The sequence below is a fragment of the Panthera onca genome, chromosome E3 (assembly GCF_046562875.1).
Source record: "Panthera onca isolate mPanOnc1 chromosome E3, mPanOnc1 haplotype 2, whole genome shotgun sequence".
Classification (NCBI taxonomy): Eukaryota; Metazoa; Chordata; class Mammalia; order Carnivora; family Felidae; genus Panthera; species Panthera onca.
Genome location: NC_138354.1, coordinates 33,213,066 through 33,238,341, shown reverse-complemented (window position 1 = coordinate 33,238,341; position 25,276 = coordinate 33,213,066). Strand labels below are relative to the sequence as shown.

Below are 25,276 nucleotides of genomic sequence, written 5' to 3'. Positions count from 1 at the left end.
TGGGAACACCAGAAGGATAGAAAAGGGGGAGGAGGCTGATAGAAGGAGTAAAAGTAGTATTTCAAGCAATCATGACGAAGAATTTCTACCAAATTAATGTTAGATACCAAGTCACAGAACCAGCAATCTCAGAAAACACCAAGCAGGATAAATATTAAAAAAAAAAAAAAAAACCCTACATTTGGGCATACGATTTTTAAAATTCCGAAAATCAAAGATAAAATCTTGAAAAAAGCTAGAGGAAAAAAACACCTTACCCATAGTTGAGCAAAGATAAGAATTACCTCCAACTTCTCCTTAGAAATGATGTAAGCACGAAGAGGGTGGAGTGAAATGTTGAGAGAACAAAAAACCACCAACTTAAAATTCTGTACTCTGTGACATTCTCCTTCAGAATCAAAGGAGAAATACAAACTTTCTCAGACAAACAAAAGTTTAGTGTGCTTGTTGCCTGTAGACCTGCCTTGCAAGAAATGTTAAAAATTCTTTACAGAGAAGGAAAATAAATCAGATAAGCAGATCTACAGAAAGAAAAGAAGATTGTCAGAGACGTAATAAGCAAAGGTAGAGCGCAAGCTTTTATTCATCTTATTAAGTGATTTGACAAGAGTTTGTTGGAAGCAATGGCAACAGTGTATTTATGTATGTGTGTGTTTGTTTAAATGAAATGAACGATAGCAATGATACATGGAAAGGGCAAGCGAGATTAGGAATATTTTGTTATTGGGAGGTACTTGCCCTACTTGTGAAGCAGCATAGTGTTATTTGTCAGTAGTCTTGGATTCGTTGTAAACGTATAGACTCTAAGGGAACCATCTAAAAAAGAAGTATAACTGATAGGCTAAGAAAGGAGAGAAAATAGAATCATATAAAATGTAATTTTATTCGTCACTGCCAAAACTTGGAAGCAACCAAGATGTCCTTCATTATATAAATAAACCGATACATTCAAGACAATGGAATATTACACGATACTCAAGAAGAAATGAGCTCTCCAACTATGAAAAGATCCAGAAAAAACTTAAATGCATATTGCTAAATGAAAGAAGTCAATTTGAGAAGGCTGTATATACTGTGATGCTAACTACATGACATTCTAGAAGAGACAAAACTATGGAGACACTAAAAGGATCAAATGCCACCAGTGAGTTAGTGAGGAGAAAAGAATAGGTGAACCACAGGGACTTTTAGGGCAGTGACACTATGGTCTATGGTTCTATAATGGTGGATATATATCATTTTACATTTGTCAAAACTCATGGAATTTTCACCACGAAGAGTGAACCCGATTGTAGAGTGTGGACTTTGACAATGATAATGATGTGTCAGTATAGGTTCATCATCTGTAACAAGCATACCACCGTGATACAGGATTTTGATGGGGAAGCTGTGGGCGAGAGGTTGGTTAGGGACAATAAGTACATGGGAACTCTCTGGACCTTCCACTTAATTTTGCTATAAACCTAAAGCTGCTCTTAAAAAACTCATCTGTTAGTTTTTAAAAGTACAAGAAATTGCTGAAATTAAAGGAGACCTAAATATAGGGTGAGATACGTCATGTTTACAAATCAGAAAATTCATTATTAATGTCACTTCACCCAAATTGTTCTATACGTTTAGTGGAGTCTCAATCAAAATCCTGGTGGCCTTTTTTTTTTTTTTTTATAGATAGTAACAAGCTGATTGAAAACTTACATAAAATGCAAAAGATCTACAAGATGAAAGCAGTGTTAGAAGAACAAAGTTGAAAGACATGCACTACCTAAGTTTAAGACTTTTATAAAGTTGGAGCACTTAGGTGGCACAGTCGGTTAAGTGTCCGACTTCGACTCGGGTCATGATCTCAAGGTCTGTGAGTTTGAGCCTCGCGTCGGGCACTGTGCTCAAAGCTCAGAGCCTGGAGCCTGCTTCAGATTCTGTGTCTCCCTCTCTGTCTGCCCCTCCCCCACTCACGCTCTGTCTCTCTCCCTCTCTCAAAAATAAACATTAAAAAAAAAAAGACTTTTATAAAGTTATAGTCATTAAGACAGCACTTATGTGGTGGTGTTTAGGATAGACCTACAAATCGGTGGACAGGTTAGAGAATATGCATATGATCCAGTGGTTTTCAACAAAAATTCCCAAGGTAATTTGTTGGAAAAAAAGATAGTCTTTTCAACAACTGTTGCAGGAATAACCAGAGGGGAAAAGTGAACCTCCAGTCTTAGCTTACACCATATACAAAAATAATTTGAAATGGATCATAGACCTAAATACAAAAGCTCAAATTTAAAACATCTATAAGTAAGTGGTGTAGGGGCGCCTGGGTGTCTCAGTCAGTTAAGCATCTGACTTTGGCTCTGGTGAGGATCTCACGGTTTGTGAGTTTGAGCCCCACATCAGGCTCTATGCTGACAGCTTGGAGCCTGGAGCCTGCTTTGGATTCTGTGTCTCCCTCTCTTTGCCCCTCCCCTGCTCACACTCTGTCTCTCTCAAATAAACATTAATTTTTTTTTTTTTAATTTAGAAAGTGGTGTAACTCTGTGCATAGAAAATTCATCTAACAATTTTATGGGCTTAATGAAATTTTTGTCAAGATTTCCTTAAAGATTCTGATTTTAAATATCAAACTCACGAAAGTAGTAGGGGCACCTGGGTGGCTCAGTCGGTTGAATGTCTGACTCTTGATCTGAGCTCAGGTCTTGATCTCAGGGTTGTGAGTTTAAGGCCTGTGGGAACCCATGCCCAGGGTGGAGCCTACTTTTAAAAAAAGGAAAGACGGAATTATGTTTAGGCCTCTCTTATTTCAGGGCACCTGGATGGCTCAGTGGGTTAAGCATCCAACTCTTGATTTCAGCTCGTGGTTCATGAGATTGAGCTCTTTGCTGACAGGCCAGAGCCTGCTTGGGATTCTCTCTCCCTCCCTCTCTCCTCCTCCCCCATTCATTCTCTCTCTCTCTCTCTCTCTCTCTCTCTCTCTCCCCCTCTCTCTCTCTCTCTCCCCCTCTCCCTCTCCCTCTCCCTCTCTCTCTCTTCCTTCCTCTCTCTCAAATAAATAAACTTTAAAAAATAATATAAACTCATGAAAGGAGTCCGGGTCAAATGGGAGCTGAAGACAATCTTCTGACTCAGGATATTCTGTAACCGCAATCAGCATCATTTACCAACTTTGTTTAGTTTAGTAAATGTATGGTAACTATTTCTATTATAGTGATACAATGTAGAATCGTAGCAGAACTAATTTGTTATAGCTTTGTTTGTTATAGTCCTGTATCTGGAAGAGTCTAAGTGTCTTAATGGGTTTCTTTCAGTTATACTTTTAATTTTCATGAAGGCAAGTATACATGTTAGAGTGACTTGTATGTGTTGAACACTTATGTATATTGTATACTTATCATCTCTCTCCCTCTGCCCACAATTGTTAGATTAAAACGTGTCAGTTATGAAATGTTAAGTCAGAATTCTAACCACTGATTGCATGTTTCAGCCTAATAATGCATGTTTAGTTTATTTTTGTTTTTAATTTTCTTTATCATTTTAGTAACAATGATGATATTATGTTGATTTCTGTGGAAAGTCCTAATTTGACAGCTCCAATTACATCAAATCCAACAGGTATCTGAAGTTGATTAAAATATCATCTATCAAATTAGAAAACCTCAAATCAGTTTTTTTCTAATAGAGAATTGAATATTATCTTTCAATAAATAAATATTTTAATTCTGGTTCCAAAAGTGTTTTATGTCTGTGTTTTAATTTATATCTGAATAAGTAAACGATTCCTTGATATAACTGAGGTTTCTTTTTAAACTCGTGTTTATCAATTTATGGCCTTTTGCTTATTGTGTTTAATGGCTTTTTGAGTTTTGAGACTACTTACCCTTTCGTATACATTATTTTTCCATGTTTGCTCTGGCCTGTGTTGGGGGAACAGATTTGTTTCTTGTTTGTCTTTTTGTTTTGTCTTTTAAGTTACCTTACAGTCCACTTAAGATTTAAAGTCTGGCTGTTGTTTTGCATCTTTGATGTTTTAACTTTTACTTTCTTTGAGAATACTTTGTTGTTCTTTAGAGTTTCTGTCTTATTTCACTTATGTAAAAATCTTTAACCTAAGATTTCTAAAGTTTGTCTCTTTTAAAATGGCTTTCTTGTTGGCCTAGAAGTTCTCATTCAAAATTATCCATTTCCTTTTCACGTTTTACTATTTTAGAGTATTTGCATCTTGATTTCAGAAAGCTTTACCTCCACTTATGTATCTCCTGAATTGCCCCCAGGGTTTGGACTGTTAAGATTGTGAATCAGATAGTTACAAGGGATATTAAGCATTGATCTGAGATTTTCTACTGGTTCCGGATGGAATGCTCTTCAGCCCCCTCCAGTAGTCTAGTTTAGAAACACTGTGAATAAAAAATGTGCGTCTTTCCTCAAATGCTATGTTAATTTACAGATGGATTTTCAAAAAAGAGTCACTAATACAGTTGTAAAGTCACAGAAGAACAAAATCTTTTGAACAAAAATTAGATTTTTTGTTTGTTTGCACTGTTCCTTGGTCTTTGGAATAGGTATGTCCATTGAATTACTTTTTGTGGCTATGTACCCATACTTGGTAAATGGTTAATTAGGATCCTCATTATTGTGTTTTAGCATTTGTATATATTACAAAGTTCACAAATATTTAATTGCTTAATAAACTTGTCAAATGTTGGTATTTTAATAATTGTCTTTCAGATACTGGAAAACCTACATCAGGAAATTCTAACAGTCTACCAAATGCTGAAACAGAAGTTCAGGTAGGTAATAAATATTGTTTCTGAGTGCTGTTTATTTGAATATGTTAGTTCTGTGAACTTGAGTGTTGCTACATGTTGGATGACTTAGTTTTGTTATTCATTCTTCGGGAGATTCATTCTCTGTGAAATTAATGTCTGACTACTTGGCATACCCATGGTCCAGTCTAGCTTAAACATTAAAAAGCAAACAGGGCACTTGAGTGGCTCAGTCAATTACACATTCAACTTTGGCTCAGGTTGTGATCTCACAGTTCATGAGTTCAAGCCCTGCATTGGGATCAGGCTCTCTGCTGTCAGCACAAAGCCCACATCAGATCCTCTGTCTCCTTCTGTCTCTGCCCCTCCTATTCTCATGCACCCAGGCACAGGCACTCTTCTCTGTCAAAAATAAACATTAAGAGAGAGAAAAAATTTAAAAAAATAAAAGCAAACACTTAATGATAAACATATTTCAAAACCATACTTACTTACCAAATTAACTCAGACTTTGCTTAGTCATATTGTGAAAAACCACGTAGTATTTCCTGAGCTTCTCCCTCATAGAATTAAATTAAACCTTAAGGACTTATAGGATGTTCTATCTTCTAAATGGTAATTTAAAATTTGTGTTTTATTTTTTTAAAAATATGTTCTGTTATGGAGGCAAAATCTTGTTTAACAACAACTTTTCAGGCCACAGAGAAAAAGAAATTTGATTCTGTGATCGATCTGACAAAAGAAGCCCCATCAAACTGCAACGCAGGTAAAGGAGTTGTCTTTCCTTCTTAAGTATGATGGAAGGTAACAATTCAGAAAGCATTTGACACATTTATAAAGTTTGTTTCAGTGTGTTAGTATATGTGTGTGTGTAGTTCTGTGCAGTTTTATCATGTAGAGATTCACGTGATGGTCACCACAGTCCAATGACACAACCATCTGTGGGTGTTCTGTGATGATACGCGTGTATCTTTTTGAGATTGGCTTCTTTTCCTTACTTAACATAATTCCCTCAGAGGGTCACCAGAGTTGTGTATCAGTAGTATTCCCTTTTGCTGCTGAGTAATATTCTGTGGTATAGATGTATAAAATAGTTTGTATTCACTCACTGAAAGACATTGGGTTGTTTGGGGCTATTATGAATCTCTTCTCTGGTACACACCTTTTTTCTTTAACTATAACATTAGCACTGTGAGAGGAAGCTAGGGCATAACATGAAAGGGAAGAGGAACAGCGCCCTCTTTCTCAGAGTTAAAGAGAAAGAAGTAAAATATAGTCATCTGGGACTAGTAATGAGTTATAGAGTTTCAGCCCTTAATAACTGCACTTGAATGTTTTTGAAACTCTTGATAAACTCTTGAAATATTGCTTATTAGCAATAGTAAAATGGTGTAATATTTAAAAATGGAGATTAGCATAGGAAATATATAGTCTAACTCCTTCTCCCCTTTCAACTGTGGACCCAAAGGTTGGAACCATTGAAATCTCCAGGTACCTCATGATAGAATTAAGAAACCCTTCAATTTCCAGTTTAGTGATGAAAATTACAAATATAAATCTGAAAATGAGTTGGAATCTATAATAATCAGTTGGTTGTTAATTCAGATTACAAATTGTTTCTAAACTACATGGTACAGTGCCGTAGACTCTAAGTCTAAAGTTCTCTCTTGACCAGCAAGAGAGCGGACACAGAATTAAAAGCGAGAGATGGCTAATATCCGGGAAAAGAGCCCCGATTAAGGGTCCTTGCTCCATTTTTATTAGGATCAGAAGGCTTACAAACATGGTAATGGACGTGCACAAAGAGGCAATGAAACTGTGAACAGTAACTCATGGACGTGAGGGAACGGGGGTCTTGAAGGGGTTTAGGGGTTTGGGTTAATAACAAAACAAAATCCTGACACCAGGCAGATGGGTAGATGGTTGTTAAGGGCAGACAGGAGGCCCCGTGTCTGTTTATCTTGGCTAGCCTAGAGGATAAGACAGAGCACATAACCTCAGGGTTAACAAGACACCTTTCTTTTGTTAATCAGCTCCACTCTGGGCAGCTTCACCCACAGCACAGAGGTCTGTAGCCCTATTTACCTGTTTACCTAATTTGGTCCTTCCTTCCTGTGAAAGCAGCTTTCTGCTATAGTACTAAATTGGGGAGCCCTTTTGCCCTGAATACCTTATCTTGCTTACCTCGTATACCTTTGTATTGGGGGCCTTTGCCCCCTCCTCTATTCTGGGGACCTTTGCCCCCCTTCTCTATCCTTATTCACCTAATCTTGTTTACCCATACTTGGGTGTGAGCATCCTATGGCTTTGTAATTCTTTCTGCCTTGTTAACTCATCAGTGCAGGCTCAGGGAGTCCCTCAGCTTATTCCCCAAAGTACAGGATTTGAGACACAATAAAATAAAAAGTAGGAACACAGATTCGTCACTGCTTAAGAAGATAAATCAGACCTCTAACTTGGGGGGCTTTAGTCTGAAATCTAGCAGTTGGACAGAGAGATCATGTTAATTCATGCTGTTGACCCATGGTAACATGAGTCTGTTTATCTTGTAGAATATCCACTTCTCAATAAAGGTTCGTTTCTCAGGTCAAACCTAGACTGTCTCCTGTATTCCCAGTCTTGATGAATGGTATCACCAGCTCACTCCATTTTCCAAGCTAGACAGTTTTTCTAGACAAAAGGAAACACTTTTGACGCTTAGATCTGCCTCATTCCACGGTCTCGTCACTTTTCAAGCCCATCAGTTCTGTCTCCTGAAAAGCCAACCGGCCTGGTCCACGTATTTTCTTATTTCAGAATTCCATCACCTTTAGCCTGGTCTTCTGTCATGACCTAGTAAGTAATGTTTCTGCCCTAAACTTAGTGCTTCTGGTGACTCTTGCAAGCTGTCACTGCAATACTGCTTCCTGTGTACACACCTGTGTGTACAAATCAAAACTCCTTAGCACGACAGAATCCTTAATGACAAACTCCTTAGCACGACAGAATCCTTAATGACGTAGACCCTGCAAACTTTTCTAGCTTATGTTCTACAAATCCCTTAGCTGTGCCTTAATCGCCTCTCAACAGGGAGGGCTGCTTCCTCTCCTCACCACCTCCACGTGTGCGGTTCCCTTTGTCGGGACGCCTCTCCCCTCTGGGCCTCCCTAGGCTTGTGTGATGTCCCCACTCTTCATCCTTTCATATTCAGTTTAGACACTTTGGCTACACTGTTCCTTCCAGGTTCTCCTTACCATTGGTATGTAGCGCACGCCCATATTATAGCTTGATTACACCGTTCTGTAATCATTTCTTTACATATGTCTTCCTAAAAGCACCTGAACTTCTTTTCTACAGCATCCGTGTCTTTATTAATCTGTAAGTTCCCATCCTTTTAGCACAATGTTTATCACATAGTTTACTTTCCCACCAAAATGTTCAATTAGTGCGGCAGATTTTCCACTAAAGAGTTTTAAAGGAAATATAATTTTGCACACTGTGAATGGGAGTGTGAATCTTTCTGGATGACATTTTTATCAATGTCAAAAACTTTACAAATATGGAAGCCTTTTGACCCCCAAATTCTTTGAAAATGTTCATCACAGTGCTATTTGTGATAAAACTTTGGAAACCCTTAAATTCCTAGAAATATAGGATTGATTACACACATTTATATGGTGCAGCAGTATTCAGCCATTAAAAATAATGCTGTAGAAGAAGTACATGTGTTGATGAAAACGTGTTAGTAATATAACAAGAGAAAAAAGTTACAAATGTATGTGTAGAGAGTAGTGATGTGAGTAAATGATCCCAGACTTCCCTTTTCTGCCATAAACACACTAAACTAAACAAGATGTAATTTTTAAAAACCTTTTCAGATATTGCAGGATAGGAACTACAACCCCTGAGAGAAGGCAGTGAATGAGATGAGCTGTACAGCTCGTCCCAACTCCCTTCCTAGACTGTGGTACACGGTAGGAGCTCCCAAGCAGAGAATGTCTGTCTTGCTGAGGTGAGGAGACAGAGATTGGCCTCCAGAGAGGCTAAGGCAGCTGGAGAGAAGGGGAAGACTATAGTATCAGAATCAGGAAGCCACTCAGAGAAAGAGCCCCAGGAGGTTAGCATAGAATCCTCTTGAGTCCTTACTGAAGTATTAAGCCACACATGGGTAGAGTGAAACTCAATACATCTGGGCAAAGAATGACCAAAGAGCTTTATGCTCACAGGTAGGAAATGTTTCCATTTTGACCAGCTATCGTGGCAGAGTCTTCTGAATATCTGGGTGTAAACTCATCCTAGAGCAAAGCCAACTGTAGCCTTACCCTAATAAAATCTAAAAACAAACTTCGAAAGGATCAAGCTGAACTACATGTAACTTGATGGCTTACCACACAAAGCTCACTGTGTTCTGTTTAAAATGAGAGAGAATGGAATTCGACATACAGCCATTTACATTTTATAATATCCATTATCCAATTTAAAAGTCACTAGAGATACAAAGATAAAAAAAAAAAAATTGGGATCCAGGGGCGCCTGGGTGGCTCAGTCGGTTGAACGTCCGACTTCAGCTCAGGTCATGATCTCATGGTCCGTGAGTTCAAGCCCCACGTCAGGCCCTGTGCTGACAGCTCAGAGCCTGGAGCCTGCTTCGGATTCTGTGTCTCCCTCTCTCTCTGCCCCTCCCCCGCTCATGCTCCATCTCTCTCTCAAAAATGAATAAATGTTAAAAAAAATTTTCTTTAAAAAATTGAATCCATAACCAAGAGAAAAATCAATCTATTTGAAACAAACTTAGAAATGACAGAGATGACAAAATTAACAGAGAGGGACTTTGAAAGATGTGATATAAATATGCTCAAACTGGGGCACCTGGCTCTTGATCTGGAGTTTGAGCTCCAAATTGGGGGATTACATAAAGAATTTAAATTGAAAAAAGAAAAAAGAAATATGCTCAAAGATAAAAAGTACACAGGAACATAATAAGAGAAAGAAAATATATAAAATAGAACCAAATTAGAAAACAAAATTCAGTGACTAGAAAAAAACAGCATATTAAACACAGAAGAAGGAAAACAAATTGGTAAATTGGAAGAAATAGTACCTGACCAAATAGCTTAGAAAGAAACTATCCAAATTAAAGGAAGATTAAAAAGAGAAAAGAAAAAAGGCTGGGGAAAAAAGGAGTAAGAGTTTTTTAATGAGCTGTGGGATAATACCAAGTGGACCTACATACATGTATGGTCAGAAGTTTTCTAAATTTAATGAAAAGCACAAACCCACATAATTAAGAACTTCAGTAAATTCCAAGGAGGATAAATACAAAGAAAACCATATCAAGGTACCTCATAATCAATTCCTGAAAACCAGGGATAAAGAGAAAAAAATCTTAAAAGCAATCAGAAAAAAAACCAAAAATTGTTTTTAAGAAAAAAAAATGTATCATAAAATATAGAGAGAAGAACGAAGAATTCAGTTTTCTCATTTGGAACTGTGCAAACCAAAAGACAGTCAAATGACATCATTAAAAGGCCGGGGGGAAAAATCCTTACCAAGTATATCTTTCAAAAGTGAAAGCAAAATTGAGACTTTTTTAGATAGGAACATGTGGGTGGTTCACTCAGTTAAGGATTCGACTCTTGGTTTCAGCTCAGGTTCATGCATTCTCATGGTTCGTGAATTCGAGCCTCGCATTGGGCTCTGTGCTACTGGTGGAGACGAGCCTGCTTCAGATTCCCTCTCGCTCTGCTTCTCCCCCCTCCCACACACATGCTCTTTCTCTCTCAAAATAAATATATAAAAAGACTTTTTAAGATAACATTTGTTGCCAGTAAACCTTCATGATTAAAAATAAAGGAAGTTCTGGGAGGGGTAGAGGTCCCTAAACTTGCCTCCTCTCTTGAACACAGCTAGATAAATATCAAATCATTCTGAATACCCAGGAAATCGATCCGAGGCCTGACGGAGGAAAACTGCACAACTGAAAGTAGGAAAACAGCCATGTTGTGGAAGGGGAGCTGCAGAGACTTGATTTAGGGGAGAAAAGAGCTGTGGGTGCTGCGAACGGAAGGGAGCCCTGATCACAGAGAAGGGAGCAACAGAGAGAGAGAGAGAGAACACCTGCAGCGGATTGCACAAGAAGAAAATCTTCCTCGAAACCATCAACCGGGAAAAGAAGAAAGGCTGACTGCTGCAGGTTATTACAAGCAGTGGAGCGCAAAGTCTCAAGTTTTAGAGGGCTACGCCATCGCTGTGGCCGTGCCTGGTGGGCTTAGCAGGTGGGGAAGGAGGGTGGAGACCCGGGAGCAGGCACCGTGGTCTGAGGATCCCTTGGGTGGCACAGGAAGAAACGGTTCCCCTGCTTGGAGTACATGTGGGAGTGGTGGCATGGCCTCTCTGGGGACAAACAGAACTGGTGGCGCCAGCATGCTGCCCTGTTTGCTAGCGTAGGAGCAGACACCAGCTGGGGGCAGCAAACCTTGGTGCCAGCCTTGTTGTGCAGTTTACCGTGAACTCCTAACCGCCGTGCAGTTCTGCGACTGCTCTTCTGGGACAGACTAGCAAAAGGCAGAAGCAAGGCAAGACCCTCCCCCAGAGGATCAGCGGGGGTCTGCGTCTTGGAGTTTGGAGTTTTGAAACCCAGGCTCGCACCCAACACAGAACACAGCAGTACCGTGCTGCCTGGCAGGTGGACAGCTCAGACACAGGCAGGGTGAAGGCAGGGATTTGGCAGCAGTGGGGCACACAAGAAAGGTGATGATTCACATTTCTCTGAGGGCGTCCTGAAGGGCGGCGGGCACAAACTCCCAGCTCCTAGGAGGAGAGAGCAAGGCAGTGCCATCCCCACCCCCTCACCCTCTACGCCTCAGTTCCCCCCACCTCTACCCATCAGCACGGACCGACTTCAATGAGCAAAACAGTGCCATCCAGTGGAGGCTAGAGCCGCTTACACCAAGCACCCCCCGCCCCCCCCGGGAGATGCACCTCCATTAGGGCAAGTTCACCTGAGAATCAGCATAGCAGGCTCCACCTCCGGGAGGCCAGCACAGGACCCCCCCCCCCCCCAATGCACAAAGTCAGTGATCTTGGACTGCTGCAAAGCTTTGGCTCTAGGGGAAACTGGACCTAGCTTCCTTTTTTTTTTTTTTTTTGGATCTAACTTATTTTAACAAGCAGACCAAAGCACACCCAGGATTTACCTTCATTTTTTTTTTAATTTATTTTTAAATATTGCTTTATTTATTTATTTATTTATTTATTTATGGATCTACTTCTTTTAACAAGCACACCAAAACACACTTAGGATCTAGCTTTTTTTTTTTTTTTTTACCCCTGTAACAGCCATTATTCTCAAGAGTAGGAATACAACAGACTTTCCTAACAATCACACACACAAACAGACCAGTGGCCCAGACAAAATGACAAGACGGAGGAATTCAGTAATCACAAGGATACTAGCTGGGCTTGAGAAAAACATAGAAGACACTTAGAGAATCCATTACTGCAGAGATCAAAGAACAAAACACTAGTCAAAGGCCAAAATAAAAAATGCTGTAATTGAGATGCAAACCCAAATGGATGCAGTGACACTGAGGACGGATGAAGCAGAGGAACAAATGAGTGATATAGAAGATAAAATTATGAAAAATAATGAAGCGGAAAAAAAGAGGGAAAAAATGTATTGGATCATAATTGTACATTTAGAGAACACAGCAACTCCTTAAATGTGTAAACTTTCATATCATAGGAGTCCCAGAAGAAGAAGAGAAAGAAAAAGGAGGAGAGGGTTTATTTAAGCAGATTATAGCTGAAAACTTCCCTAATAAGGAAACAGACTTCAAAATCCAAGAAGCACAGAGAACTGCCATTAAATTCAGCAAAAGCTGGCCATCATCAAGGCATATCGTAGTCAAATTCACAAAATACATAGACAAGGAAAGAATCCTGAAAGTAGCAAGGGGGAAAATGTCCTTAACCTATAAGAGAAAATAAATCAGGGTCACATCAGATCTGTCCACAGAAACTTGGCAGGTCAGAAAGGAGTGGAATGATTTGTTCAACATGCTGAACGGGGAAAATGTGCAGTCAGGCTGCATATCCAGCAAGGCTGTCATTCAGAATAGAAGGAGAGAGAGTTTCCCGTGCAAGTAAAAACTAAAGGAGTTCATGACCACTAAAACAGCCCTGCAAGAAATATTAAAGGGGCAGACTCTGAGTGGGGAAGGGAAAAAAGACCAAAAGGAACAGAGAACATCACCAGAAACACCAACTTTACAGATAACACAATGGCGCTAAATTCCTATGTTTTCAGTACCACTCTGAATGTAAATTGACTAAATGCTCCAGTCAAAAGACATAGAGTATCAGAATGGACAAATAAAACAAGTCGTGTATATGCTGCCTACAAGAGACTTATTTTATTTATTTTTTGAATATGAAATTTATTGTTTAATTGGTTTCCATACAACACCCAGTGCTAATCCCAACAGGTGACTTCCTCAATGCCCATTACCCACCCTCCCCTCCCCTCCCTCCCAGCCCCCATCAACCCTCAGTTTATTCTCCGTTTTTAAGAGTCTCTTATGGTTTGGCTGTCTCCCTCTCTAACTTTTTTTTTCCTTCCCCTTCCCCATGGTCTTCTGTGAAGTTTCTCAGGATCCACATAAGAGTGAAAACATATAGTATCTGTCTTTCTCTGTATGACTTATTTCACTTAGCATAACACTCTCCATTTCCATCCTCATTGTGACAAAAGGCCATATTTCATTCTTTCTCATTGCCAAGTAGTATTCCATTGTGTATATAAACCACAATTTCTTTATCCACTCATCAGTTGATGGATATTTAGGCACTTTCCATAATTTAGCTATTGTTGAGAGTGCTGCTATAAACATTGGGATACAAGTGCCCCTATGCATCAGCACTCCTGTATCCCTTGGGTAAATTCCTAGCAGTGCTATTGCTGGTCATAGGGTAGATCTATTTTTAATTTTTTGAGGAACCCCCACACTGTGGACTGGCGTGAGATGGTATCTCAGTGTAGTTTTGATTTGTATTTCCCTGATGAGGAGTGATGTTGAGCATCTTTTCATGTGCCTGTTGGCCATCTGGATGTCTTCTTTGGAAAAGTGTCTGTTCATGTCTTCTGCCCATTTCCTCACTGGATTATTTGTTTTTCGGGTGTGGAGTTTGGTGAGTTCTTTATTTTGGATACTAGCCCTTTGTCTGATATGTCATTTGCAGATATTTTTTCCCATTCCATTGGTTGCCTTTTAGTTTTGTTGATTGTTTCCTTTGCAGTGCAGAAGCTTTGTATCTTCATGAGGTCCCAATAGTTCATTTTTGCTTTTAATTCCCTTGCCTTTGGAGATGTGTCAAGTAAGAAATTGCTGCAGCTGAGGTCAGAGAGGTTTTTTCCTCCTTTCTCCTCTAAGGTTTTGATGGTTTCCTGAAGAGACTCATTTTAGACCTAAACATATGTGCAGACTGAAAATAAAGGAATGGAGAACCATCTATCATGGCTAATGGATGCCAAAATAAAGCCAGAGTAGGCATACTTATATCAGAAGTACTAAATTTTAAACCAAAGACTTAAGAAAAGATGAAGAAGGGCATTATATCATAATTAAGGGGTCTGTCCATCAAGGTGATCTAACAGTTGTGGGCCGTCTGGGTGGCTTAGTCATTTGACCATCCGACTCAATTTCAGCTCTGATCATAATCCCAGGCTCCACGTTAGGCTCTGCGTTGAGCATGGAGCCTGCTTAAGATTCTCCCTCCCTCCCTCCCTTTCTCTCTCTCTCTCTCTCTCTCTCCCCCTCCCTCCCTTCCTCCCCTGCCCCTCTCCCCCATTCACACGTGTGTGGTCTCTCTAAAATAAATAATAAACTAAATGAAAAAATAAATAATAATAAATATAATACATTAAAAACAAAATCTAACAACTGTAAATATTTATGCCCCCAAGTGGAAGCCCCCAAATATACAAATCAATTAATAACAAACATAAAGAAACTCACAGATAATAACACAATAATAGAATGGGACTTCAACAACCCACTTTCACAGCAATGGACAAATCATCTAAACAGAAAATCAAAGAAACAGCGGCTTTGATTGGCACATTGGGCCAGATGGACTTAACGGATTTATTCAGAACATTTTATCCTAAAGTGGCAGAATACACATACTTTTCAAGTGCATATAGAATATTCTCCAGAATAGATCACAAATCAGCCCTCAACAAGCACAAAGAGACTGAGATCATGCATGCATATTTTCAGACCACAGTGCTATGAAACTTGAAGTCAACCACAACAAAAAATTTGGAAAGACCACAATACATGGAGATTAAAAAATATCCTACTAAAGAATAAATGGGTTGGGGCACCTGGGTGGCTCAGTTGGTTAAGCATCCAACTCTTGATTTCAGTTCAGGTCATGATCTCATGGTTTGTGAGTTCAAGGCCCACATCAGGCTCTGTGCTGATAGCACAGAGCCTGCTTGGGACTCTCCCTCTTTCTGTGTCCCTCTCCCACTCGTGCTTGAAAATTAAAGCACAATAGTGCAAAACTTTTGGGATGCAGCAAAGGCTCTGCTAAGAGGGAAAAATATTGCAATACAGGCTTACCTCAAGAAGCAAGAAAAGTCAAATATGCCACCTAACCTTAAGGAGCTAGAAAAGGAACAGCAAATAGAGTGAGCAGGAGAAGGAGAAAACAAGGATTAGAGCAGAAATAAATGATATAGAAACAAACAAACAAATACATCAATGAAACTAAGCTGGCTCTTTGAAAGAATAAAATTGATAAACTCCTAGCCAAACTTATCAAAAAGAAAAGAGAAAAGATCCAAATAAATAAAATTACAAATGAAAGATATCACCACAAATACAGAAATACAAAAAAAAATTTAAGAAAATATTATGAAAAATTGCCAAAAAAACCAGGGCAATGTGTAAGAAATTGACAAATTCCTAGAAACATACACACTACCAAAACTGAAACAGGAAGAAATAGAAAATTTAAGCAGGCCCATAGCCAGCAAAGAAATTGGATCTGTAATTAAAAATCTCCCAACAGGGAGGGGCGCCTGGGTGGCTCAGTCGGTTAAGCATCCGACTTCAGCTCAGGTCACGATCTCGCGGTCCGCGAGTTCGAGCCCCACGTCGGGCTCTGGGCTGATGGCTCAGAGCCTGGAGCCTGCTTCCGATTCTGTGTCTCCCTCTCTCTCTGCCCCTCCCCTGTTCATGCTCTGTCTCTCTCTGTCTCAAAAATAAATAAACGTTAAAAAAAAAAATTAAAAAAAAAATCTCCCAACAAACAAAAGTTCAGGGACAGATGGCTTCCCAGGGGAATTCTAACAGACATTTAAAGAAGAGTTATTAATATAATATCCCAAGACCAGACAAAGACCCCACCTAAAAGGAGAATTACAGGCCAATATCCCTGATGAACATGGACCCAGAAATTCTCAACAAGATGCTAGCAGATTGAATCCAACAGTACATTAAAAGAATTATTCACCACAACCAAGTGGGATTTGTTCCTAGGTTGCAGGGGTGGTTCAATGTTCACAAACCAATCAGTGTGATAATACCACATTAATAAAAGGATAAGAACCATATGACTGTCTCAATAAATGCAGAAAAAGCATTTGACAAAATACAGCATCCATTCTTAATAAAAACCTTCAACAAAGTAGGTATAGATGGAACATACCTCAACATCATAAAAGCCATATACAAAAGATTCACAGCCAATATCCTCAGTGGGGAAAAATAAGGTTTTTCCTCTGCAGTCAGGAACAAGACAGGGATATCCACTCTCACCATTATCATTTATCATAGTACTGGAAGTCTTAGCCTCAGACAACAAAAAGAAATAAAAGGCATCCAAATCAGCAAGGAAGAAGTCAGAGTTCTGCTATCTGCAGACATGATACTTACTGTGGAAAACCTGAAAGACTCCAACAGAAAAATTGCTAGAACTAATACATGAATTCAGCAAAGTTGAAGGATATAAAATCGATGTACTTCTGTATATCTCTGTACTTCTGTTGCATCTCTATACACCAGTAATGAAGCAGCAGAAAAAGAAATCAAGGAATCGACCCCATTTACAGTTGCACCAAAACCAGTAAGATACCTAGGAATAAACCTAACCAAAGAGGTAAAAGGTCTATACTCTGAAAACCAAAGAGCACTTACAAAATAAACTTAGGAGGACACAATGAAATGGGGGGAAAAAAAATCCATGCTCATGGACTGGAAGAACCAACATTGTTAAAATATCTACATGATCTAAAGCAATCTACACATTTAATGCAATCCCTATCAAAATACCACCAGCATTCTTCACAGAGATAGAACAAACAATCCTAAAATTTGTGTGGAACCACAAAAGACCCTGAACAGCCAAAGCAATCTTGAATAATAAAGGCAAAGGTAGAGACATCACGATTCCAGACTTCGAGCTATATTACAAAGCTGTAGTCATCAAGACAATATGGTGCTGGCACAAACAGAGACACATAGATCAGTGGAACATTTCAATGGAGAATTGAAAACTCAGAAATGGACCCACAACTATATGGTTAACTAATCTTTACCAAAGCAGAAAAGAATAGCCAATGGGAAAAAAACCATCTCTTCAACAAATGGTGTTGGGAAAATTGGACCACTTTCTTATACCATACACAAAAATAAATTCAAAATGGATGAACGACCTAAATGTGAGACAGGAAAGCATCAAAATCCTAGAGGAAAACACAGGTAGCAACCTCTGTGACCTCTGCTGTAGCAACTTCTTACTAGACACATCGGCAGAGGCGAGGAAAACAAAAGTAAAAATAAACTATTGGGACTTCATCAAGATAAAAGGCTACTGCACAGCAAAGGAGACAATCAACAAAACTAAAAGGCAGCCTAAGGAATGGGAGAAGATATTTGCAAATGACATATCTGATACAGGGTTAGTATCCAAAATCTATAAAGAACTTACCAAATTCAACACCCCAAAAATAACCCAGTTAAGAAATGGGCAGAAGACATGAATAGACAGTTTTCCAAAGAAGACATCCAGATGGCTAACAGACACCTGCAAAGATGCTCAACATCACTCATCATCAGAGAAACACAAATCAAAACCACATTGAGAAACTACCTCACACCTGTCAGAATGGCTAACATTTAACAACACAGGAAACAACAGATGTTGGTGAAGATATGGAGAAAGGGGAACCCTCTTAACACTGTTGGTGGGAATGCAAATTGGTGCAGCCACTCTGGAAAACAATATGGAGGTTCCTCAACAATTTTAAAATGGAACTACCATACAATCCAATTGCACTAATAAGTATTTATCCAAAAGATATAAAAATACAGGTTCTAAGGGGTGCATGCACCCTGATGTTTATTAGCAGCATTGTCAACAATAGCCAAACTATGGAAAGAGCCAAAGTGTCCCATCAATTGAAGAATGGATTAAAGGTGTTTGTGTATGTATGTGTACGATAATACACATACATACACACACCTACACACAATGGATTATTACCCAGCCACCAGAAAGAATTAAATCTTATAATTGGTAACAGCAGGGAAGGAGCTAGAGTATATTATGCTAAGTGAAATAAGTCAGTCAGGGAAAGTCAAATACCATATGATTTCACTCGTGGAATTTAGGAAAGAAAACCGATGAACGTATGGGAAGGGAAAAGAGAGAGAGGGAAGCAAATCATAAGAGACTCTTAATGATTGAGAACAAACTAAGGGTTGATGGGGGGGGGGGGGTGGGAGATGGGGGATGGGCATGAAGGAGGGTATTTGTAATGACGAGCACTGGGTGTTACGTGTAAACGATGAATCACTAAATTCTACCCCTAAAGCCAGTATTACACTATGTTAAGCAACTAGAATTTAAATAAAAATTTGCAGAAAAAAAAATAAAGGAAGTTCTTCTAGCAAAATGAAAATGATAGCAGATGGAAAGTGTTGTATGTGAAAGAATGTAATACCATGTTGTAGAGTTTCTAATATATGTGGAAGTTAATATATGACAAGAGTGGTGCATAAGACAGGAATGGATGTATGCTCTTGTGAGGGTCTTAACGTTTTATTCGTATGTTACTTGAAAACAGACTAAGTTATTGAAGATACATATGGTAATGCCTAGAGCGATAATTTTTTTAAGTGCAAGTATAGCTAATAGACCATAGTGAGGATAAAATGGAATTTTTAAATAATCTAAGAGAAGCCACAAAAAATGCAAAGAGCAAACGAAACTAACGGAGAACAGAAGGCAAGGTGGTAGAGTTAAACCCAGCCATACTGATAATTAGAATAAGTGTTCGTGGTCTAAATACTACATTCACAAGCAGACCTTGTTGGACTGGATAAGAAAACAAGATCCAACTGTAAGATAATTATATGATGCCCTTCAGATACAAATACATGGAGAGGTTAAAAGGATGGAGGGAGACAGCTATGCAAAAGCATACAGACGCTAGTCATGGGAAAGCTGGGGTGACGGTATTACCATCAAATGGACTTGAGAACAAGGAATATTACCAGGGGTAAAGAAGACTATCTCTAATGATAAAGCAGTCATTTCAACAGGAAGACCTGGGAAACCTACATGTGTATCTACTTAATCACAGCATTTCAGAATTCCTGATGCAAAAACTTATAGGACTGAGATGACAAATAGAAAAATAAGCCATTAGAATTAGAGGTTCCATCACTCCATTCTCAGCAATTGACAGGGTATGTAGAAACCTGAGCAACACTACCAACCCAGCTTAAGCTAACTGACATTTGTAGAACGCTCAACTCAACCATGGCAGAATATACCTTCTCTTTAAGTGCATATGAAACATGCGATAGGACAGATTGTGTTCTGGACCATAAAACTAGTCCCAGTATATTTAAAAGGACTGTAGTCCTGCAGGGTATGTTCTTTGACACGGCAGAATTAAATTCACAATCAGTAACAGGGATCGCTGGAAAATCGCTAGGTATTTGCAGACCAAACACGTTTCTAAATAACCCAGGAGTCAAAGCAGTCAAAAGGGAAATTTGAAAATGTTTTCAACTGAATGAAAATTGAAACAGCAAAATGTGAGGGAAGCAGATAGAGCAGTGCTTGGAGGGAAGTTACTAGCATTAAATGTTTATATTAGAAAAAATGGAAAGTCTAAAATGAGCAATCTGATAAGCTTCTCCCTTAAGATGCTTGGGAGAAAAAGAGCCAATTAAACGCCAACAAACGGATTACACTTCACTGTAGAGGCTGTGGGGATGGTGGACTGGCACGAGAGAACATCCTCGACATCGTCACTCGCCAGGCCAGTGCAGACTGGAATGAGATGCCGCAACATGGCTACAGAGGAGAACAACTGAAAATACACAGAGTGTGGGCACAGATGTGGAACAGCCTAGAATTCCCAGGCCGTAGCGGTAGGGATGTACAATGGTAAAACCACTTTCGAAGTGATCTGGCGGTTCAGTAGGTCAACTGCACCTGTACCGTGTGACCGCGTTATTCTAATCTTAGGTATTGATTGTCCCAAGAGAAATGAAAACCCACATCCACAAAGACTTGACACGTATGTTTGTGGCCACTTTATGCATGTAGCCCCAAACTAGAAACAGTGCAAATGTCCATCAGTGGATAAATGGAGAAACAGGTCGCGGCATATCTATAATACAGCTAAATGCTACTCAACAGTAAATATGAACAAAATGTTGGGGTGTCTGGCTGGCTCCGTCGGTGGTGCACGTGGCTCTTGATCACAGGGTTGTGAGTTCAAACCCCACTTTGGGAGCTTATTTAAAAAAAAAATAGGGGCACCTGGGTGGCTCAGTTGGTTGAGCCTCCGACTTCGGCTCAGGTCATGATCTCACAGTTCGTGGGTTTGAGCCCCGCATCAGGCTCTGTGCTGACCCGCTTGCTCAGAGCCTGGATCCTTCTTCGGATTCTGTGTCTCCATCTCTCTCTGCCCCTCCCCGGCTCATGCTTTGTCTCACTCTGTTTCTCAAAAATAAATAAATGTAAAAAAAAAAAATTTTTTTTAAATAAGCAAAATCTTATTATATACAACTACATGGATACAATTTCAGAACATTGTCCTGGGCCAACTAAAACCTTCTGTCTCTCCCTTAGGCTCACATTTTCTCTGTTTTATCCTTTTCTTCCCTTCACCAGCTCTCTTCTGTTCTCCTTTTTCTCCCTTTTCCCTCCCCTCTCCCTTACCACAGTCCACAATTTATGGTTGACCCTGGGTAATGTGGGGGATAGGGACACCAGCCTCCACACAGCTGAACATCTGTGGGGTGACTCACTCAGTTAAGCGTCTAACTTTGGCTCAGGTCATGACCTCATGGTTTGTGAGTTCGAGCCCCACATCAGGCTCTCTGCTGTCAGCACAGAACCTACTTCGGATCCTCTGTATCCCCCTTTCTCTGCCTGCCTCTCTCTCTCTCACTCAAAATAAATAAACATTAAACATTTTTATCAAGAAAACAAAAGAAAAGAAAAGAATATCTGCCTAGGGGCACCCAGGTGGCTCAGTCAGTTATACATCCAACTCTTGATTTTGGCTCAGGTCATAATCTCACAGTTCGAGAGTTCAAAGGCCCACATCAGGCTCTGCGCTGGCATTGTGGAGCCTGCTTGAGACTCTCTGTCTCCCACTCTCTGCCCCTCCTCCATTCACACTTGCTCTCTTGCTCTCTCAAAATAAATAAACTAAGAAAAAAAAAAGAAAAAAGTAAAGAAAATCTGCATATGACTGTTGGCTCCCCAGAATGTAACTACTAACAACCCACCGTTGACTGGAAACCTTACTGATAACAAACAGTCAACACCTGTTTGTGCGTTCTATGTCGTATATACTGTTTTCTTACAATACAGTAAGCTAGAGAAAAAATGGCTTGACAGTTATAAGGAAGAGAAAATATTTGTACAGGACTGTACTACATTTAATGAAAAACAGCGACATCTAGGTGGACCGAGCCTGTGTTGTTCAAGGGTCAGTGGTATATCTGATGCCCTCTAGGCTGAAGCAGCCTCCGCAGCAGAGTCCTATAACCTCCAGGCTGCCTGATATTTCATTTGAATTCCTAGGACTTGTGTGTGTCATATATTTATACAGGATTGCAGATGGCTCTGTTTGCAAATATCCTGTTGGCCTGAGAGAGCACGAGCCACCTCTAAGAGCCCTGAGCCAGGAGCACTCTCCTGGGTGTAGTTTTTCCTACTTGCAGCTTACATAATGACTTCAGTGTTTAAGGGGAGAATTCTTGTCCCATTTGAAGGAAAGTTCGCTGTATTTAGCACCTTTGGGTCTTGAATATTTATCAAAAGTTTGTCATCTTATTTCACAGTTTTGTAACTTTAGTTCACATTTAATTATTATTAAATAATATGAATAATATGTCATCTTCTGTTGTCTCAAGATTCCTAATACTTGGAGTATATGTTTTAACAGTATAATTGTGATACAGAAAGTTAAGGTGGACGTAACTAGCTTTGCTTAAAGGCTATGGAATTGATTGTTGCAGATAAATTTTACTTCTTACACCTTGTGTTCACAGAAAGTTCAGTATCCACCCTGGAGTCACCCGCAAAAGCGGTTTCAACCTCAAAAGAGACAACCCCAGTGGCACAAAATGCAGCCCAGGTACTGATGGGAGATGCTCTATAAGGGATGCTCCTTCCAGATTGAGGGGAAGTACCCATTTACCTAGGCAGACACATTTGGGTCCCCTTGCAGCTTGTGCTTTTAAAACTGTGCTGTTGTACATCTCCTTATGTATGCAGTCAAAATAATGGAGTCTTCCAGAAGCTATAAAAGTTAAAGCAAATACAAATGTGTGTGTGTGTGTGTGTGTGTGTGTGTGTGTGTGTGTATACAAAAGATTTTTAAGAGCAGTCGCCATTGTTGATGACGGTGGAGAGAAATGGGTGTTCATGTACACTCACACCATTCATGTAAACTAGCACAGCGTTTGGGAACACAAGTTGGAAATGAGCTGGAATATTGATCCAGAATGTCTGGGACCTCACCGTTCTGGATTAGTGACACTGCAGAGTGTGCAAAATCATAATGCCAAAAGCAGCTTATGCTTAAAAAGACCGGCCCTAGCCCCACATAGTCTTGAAGCATCCTTTTGTCCTGAGGATTTGGAGAAACGGACAGAAAACTGGGATTTAGAACTGCAGTCGCGCGCGTGTAAATTACCAGAGCCCGCCGAGCCAGCTCGCTAAACTTTCTAAATGTGTTTTTAGGCTCCTGAGTCCTTTGAGCACCTGCCGCCTCTCCCAGAACCACCACCACTGCTGCCCGAGCTTGTAGACAAAACCCGAGACACGCTTCCCCCGCAGAAGCCTGAGCTCAAAGTGAAGCGGGTGCTGAGACCCAGGGGCATCGCGCTGACTTGGAACATCGCTAAAATCAACCCCAAGTGTGCCCCTGTGGAAAGCTATCACCTCTTTCTCTGCCATGACAACCCTAGTAATAAGTTTATTTGGAAGAAAATCGGAGAAATTAAAGCTTTACCACTCCCAATGGCCTGTACTCTATCTCAGTTTTTAGCTTCCAACAAATACTATTTTACCGTCCAGTCAAAAGACATTTTTGGACGATATGGACCATTTTGTGATATAAAATCTATCCCTGGGTTTTCTGAAAATCTCACCTAAAAGTCTTTGGTGATTATTTATTGTATCGCACTGTTTTGTTTTTTCATTTTTGAGTTGTTGGTTTACAGTGTTCCTCTAACACTATTTGCCAGGGGCCAGTTCAGATTGTGAACCCTTTGAACAGGGACAGGCCTCGTCCTTATGTTGTAAGTGACGTCTCATTTCATGAATTTCTGATTTGCGTTCAATAAGTACTCCCAGAAGATATGTTCTAAAACATACGCTTCCCTGGACTCACGTCACTTCAGCTGTGCTGTGTACATAACCTCTGGGACTATGGAGGCGCTGCTGTTCTGTCTCCAAAGCCCTAGGATACGAGCAGCCACTTCTTGTGCCTTTGGAAAGCAGCGTTCGGTGCCCTGCTTTTGTGGTCAGTGTAGGTACAAGAAAAATCAGCTCTCTGCTGAGGAAGGGTCATCCCTGAGGTGCTCACCAAGATTTTGCGAAAATAAATGTCTTCTCCTTCTGTTCAAATCTTAAGGGCTTGTCATTTGCCCTCTCCCTGTGTTTTTCTTTTTGGCCCTGTCAGTCATTTGGGGAAAGAGCCTGGAGGTTTTCCCTAAATTTGTTTGTATATTTCGATATCTATAATAAAATTAGTTACACATTGTGTGCTGTGTATACAAAACACAGAGTATCTCTGATAAGAACAGTATCCAACCCTCTATTTCAGCTCCAGAAAATGGAGTTGTCTGCCTGAGGTTCAAGGCTTTCCTTTGCTGACTCCTCAGTGCTACTCTCTGTTCATTTGCTGGCTGCCGTCATACTCGGAGAGAGGACGTAACACTAAGGGGCCCCGAGAGATGCGGCCCGTGAACCCCTCTGAGGGACACTAAAGTGAGGCGGCGGCCAGCACAAGCTCCCCAGGAAACCGTGAGCAGACTGGATACGTGTACTTCAGGGCCCAGGGGGTGGTGAGAAAAGGAACACCAACTCTTAGTGTGAAGAATCGTCTGTTCGGGAGGTGTCCTTTCCCGGTTTGTAGTGAAAGCTCAGTCCTCTGAGCTCTGAGATTTCAAAAATTGAACGAGGAATGGTTTTCCTTGGCATTTTGTGAATATCTTCACATCTCCAGTCATAAATAAAGCTATTATTTTACGGTCTCCTGTGTCTTTATCTCCTAAGACATTTCTACTGGAAGAGCCCGATTCTGGCCTTTCTGTGTTGTAACAGCTTGTGCTATGTCCTGCACCTGTGACAACTACTACATTAAAAAGAGGTCCTACGCCGTCCAGGGCCTGGCATTTGAGGAAGTGTTTTTAGAGGGTCTTGCATGCACTGTTGTGTCTTTGGCTGCTTTATCTCGCTACTCGTGGTGGGGAGTTGGACTTTCCGCCTCATGTGCTTTGATTTGTCTGCTGAAGTAACCCTGGGAAAAAGGAGAAGCGGGGGCCCGGGGAGAAGGGAAGAAACCTTATCCCAAACGAAGAAATGACAGGGGCAGAAAAAAAGACCAGGCAGAGAAAGAAACCATAGGCTTAATCCAGAAAGAGGAAAATAAGGGGATACAGAAAAGGTGTAAAAAGAATAGGGTAAAAATGCCTGATTAAATGACCAGAGGAGAGGAAAAAAATACATATTTTATATATAATAAGAACGGATCAAAAGTCAAATCAGAAGCTCTGAGGCTGATTCCAAGGGGGGAAGAAAGAACGAGAGTAGAAAGGTGAGGGAGAAGAGAAGGAAAGGAAAGAAAAAAAAACAGACTAATCTAAAAAACCACAAGACAGTTATCTGTTGGTGCCTGGGACCCGTGACTGTGCCGTGTCTGGTTCGGTCAGTGTCAATCTCACCCCAGTAGATAAGCAGTTACCACGTATGGAGGGGCAGGGTTTGGTGTAAGCGGGGAC

The 25,276-nt window shown here is 40.2% G+C and overlaps 1 protein-coding gene across 7 annotated transcripts in view; it reads left to right on the top strand.

The window, feature by feature from the left end:
* Nucleotides 1-24,529, top strand: part of ATF7IP2 (activating transcription factor 7 interacting protein 2) — a 59,706-nt gene extending 35,177 nt beyond the window's left edge. For 5 of the 7 annotated variants that reach the window (XM_078439878.2, XM_078439880.2, XM_078439879.2 and 2 more), the window contains 5 exons: nucleotides 3,521-3,594; nucleotides 4,708-4,769; nucleotides 5,412-5,511; nucleotides 22,319-22,404; nucleotides 23,013-24,529. In XM_078439878.2, the coding sequence (XP_078296004.1) occupies nucleotides 3,521-3,594; nucleotides 4,708-4,769; nucleotides 5,412-5,511; nucleotides 22,319-22,404; nucleotides 23,013-23,426 (736 nt within the window). In that variant the 3' untranslated portion in view covers nucleotides 23,427-24,529. The remainder of the gene's footprint in view (nucleotides 1-3,520; nucleotides 3,595-4,707; nucleotides 4,770-5,411; nucleotides 5,512-22,318; nucleotides 22,405-23,012) is intronic. The other 2 variants (XM_060648463.3, XM_078439882.2) reach the window with 2 other exon arrangements.
* Nucleotides 24,530-25,276: the final 747 nt, after the last annotated feature.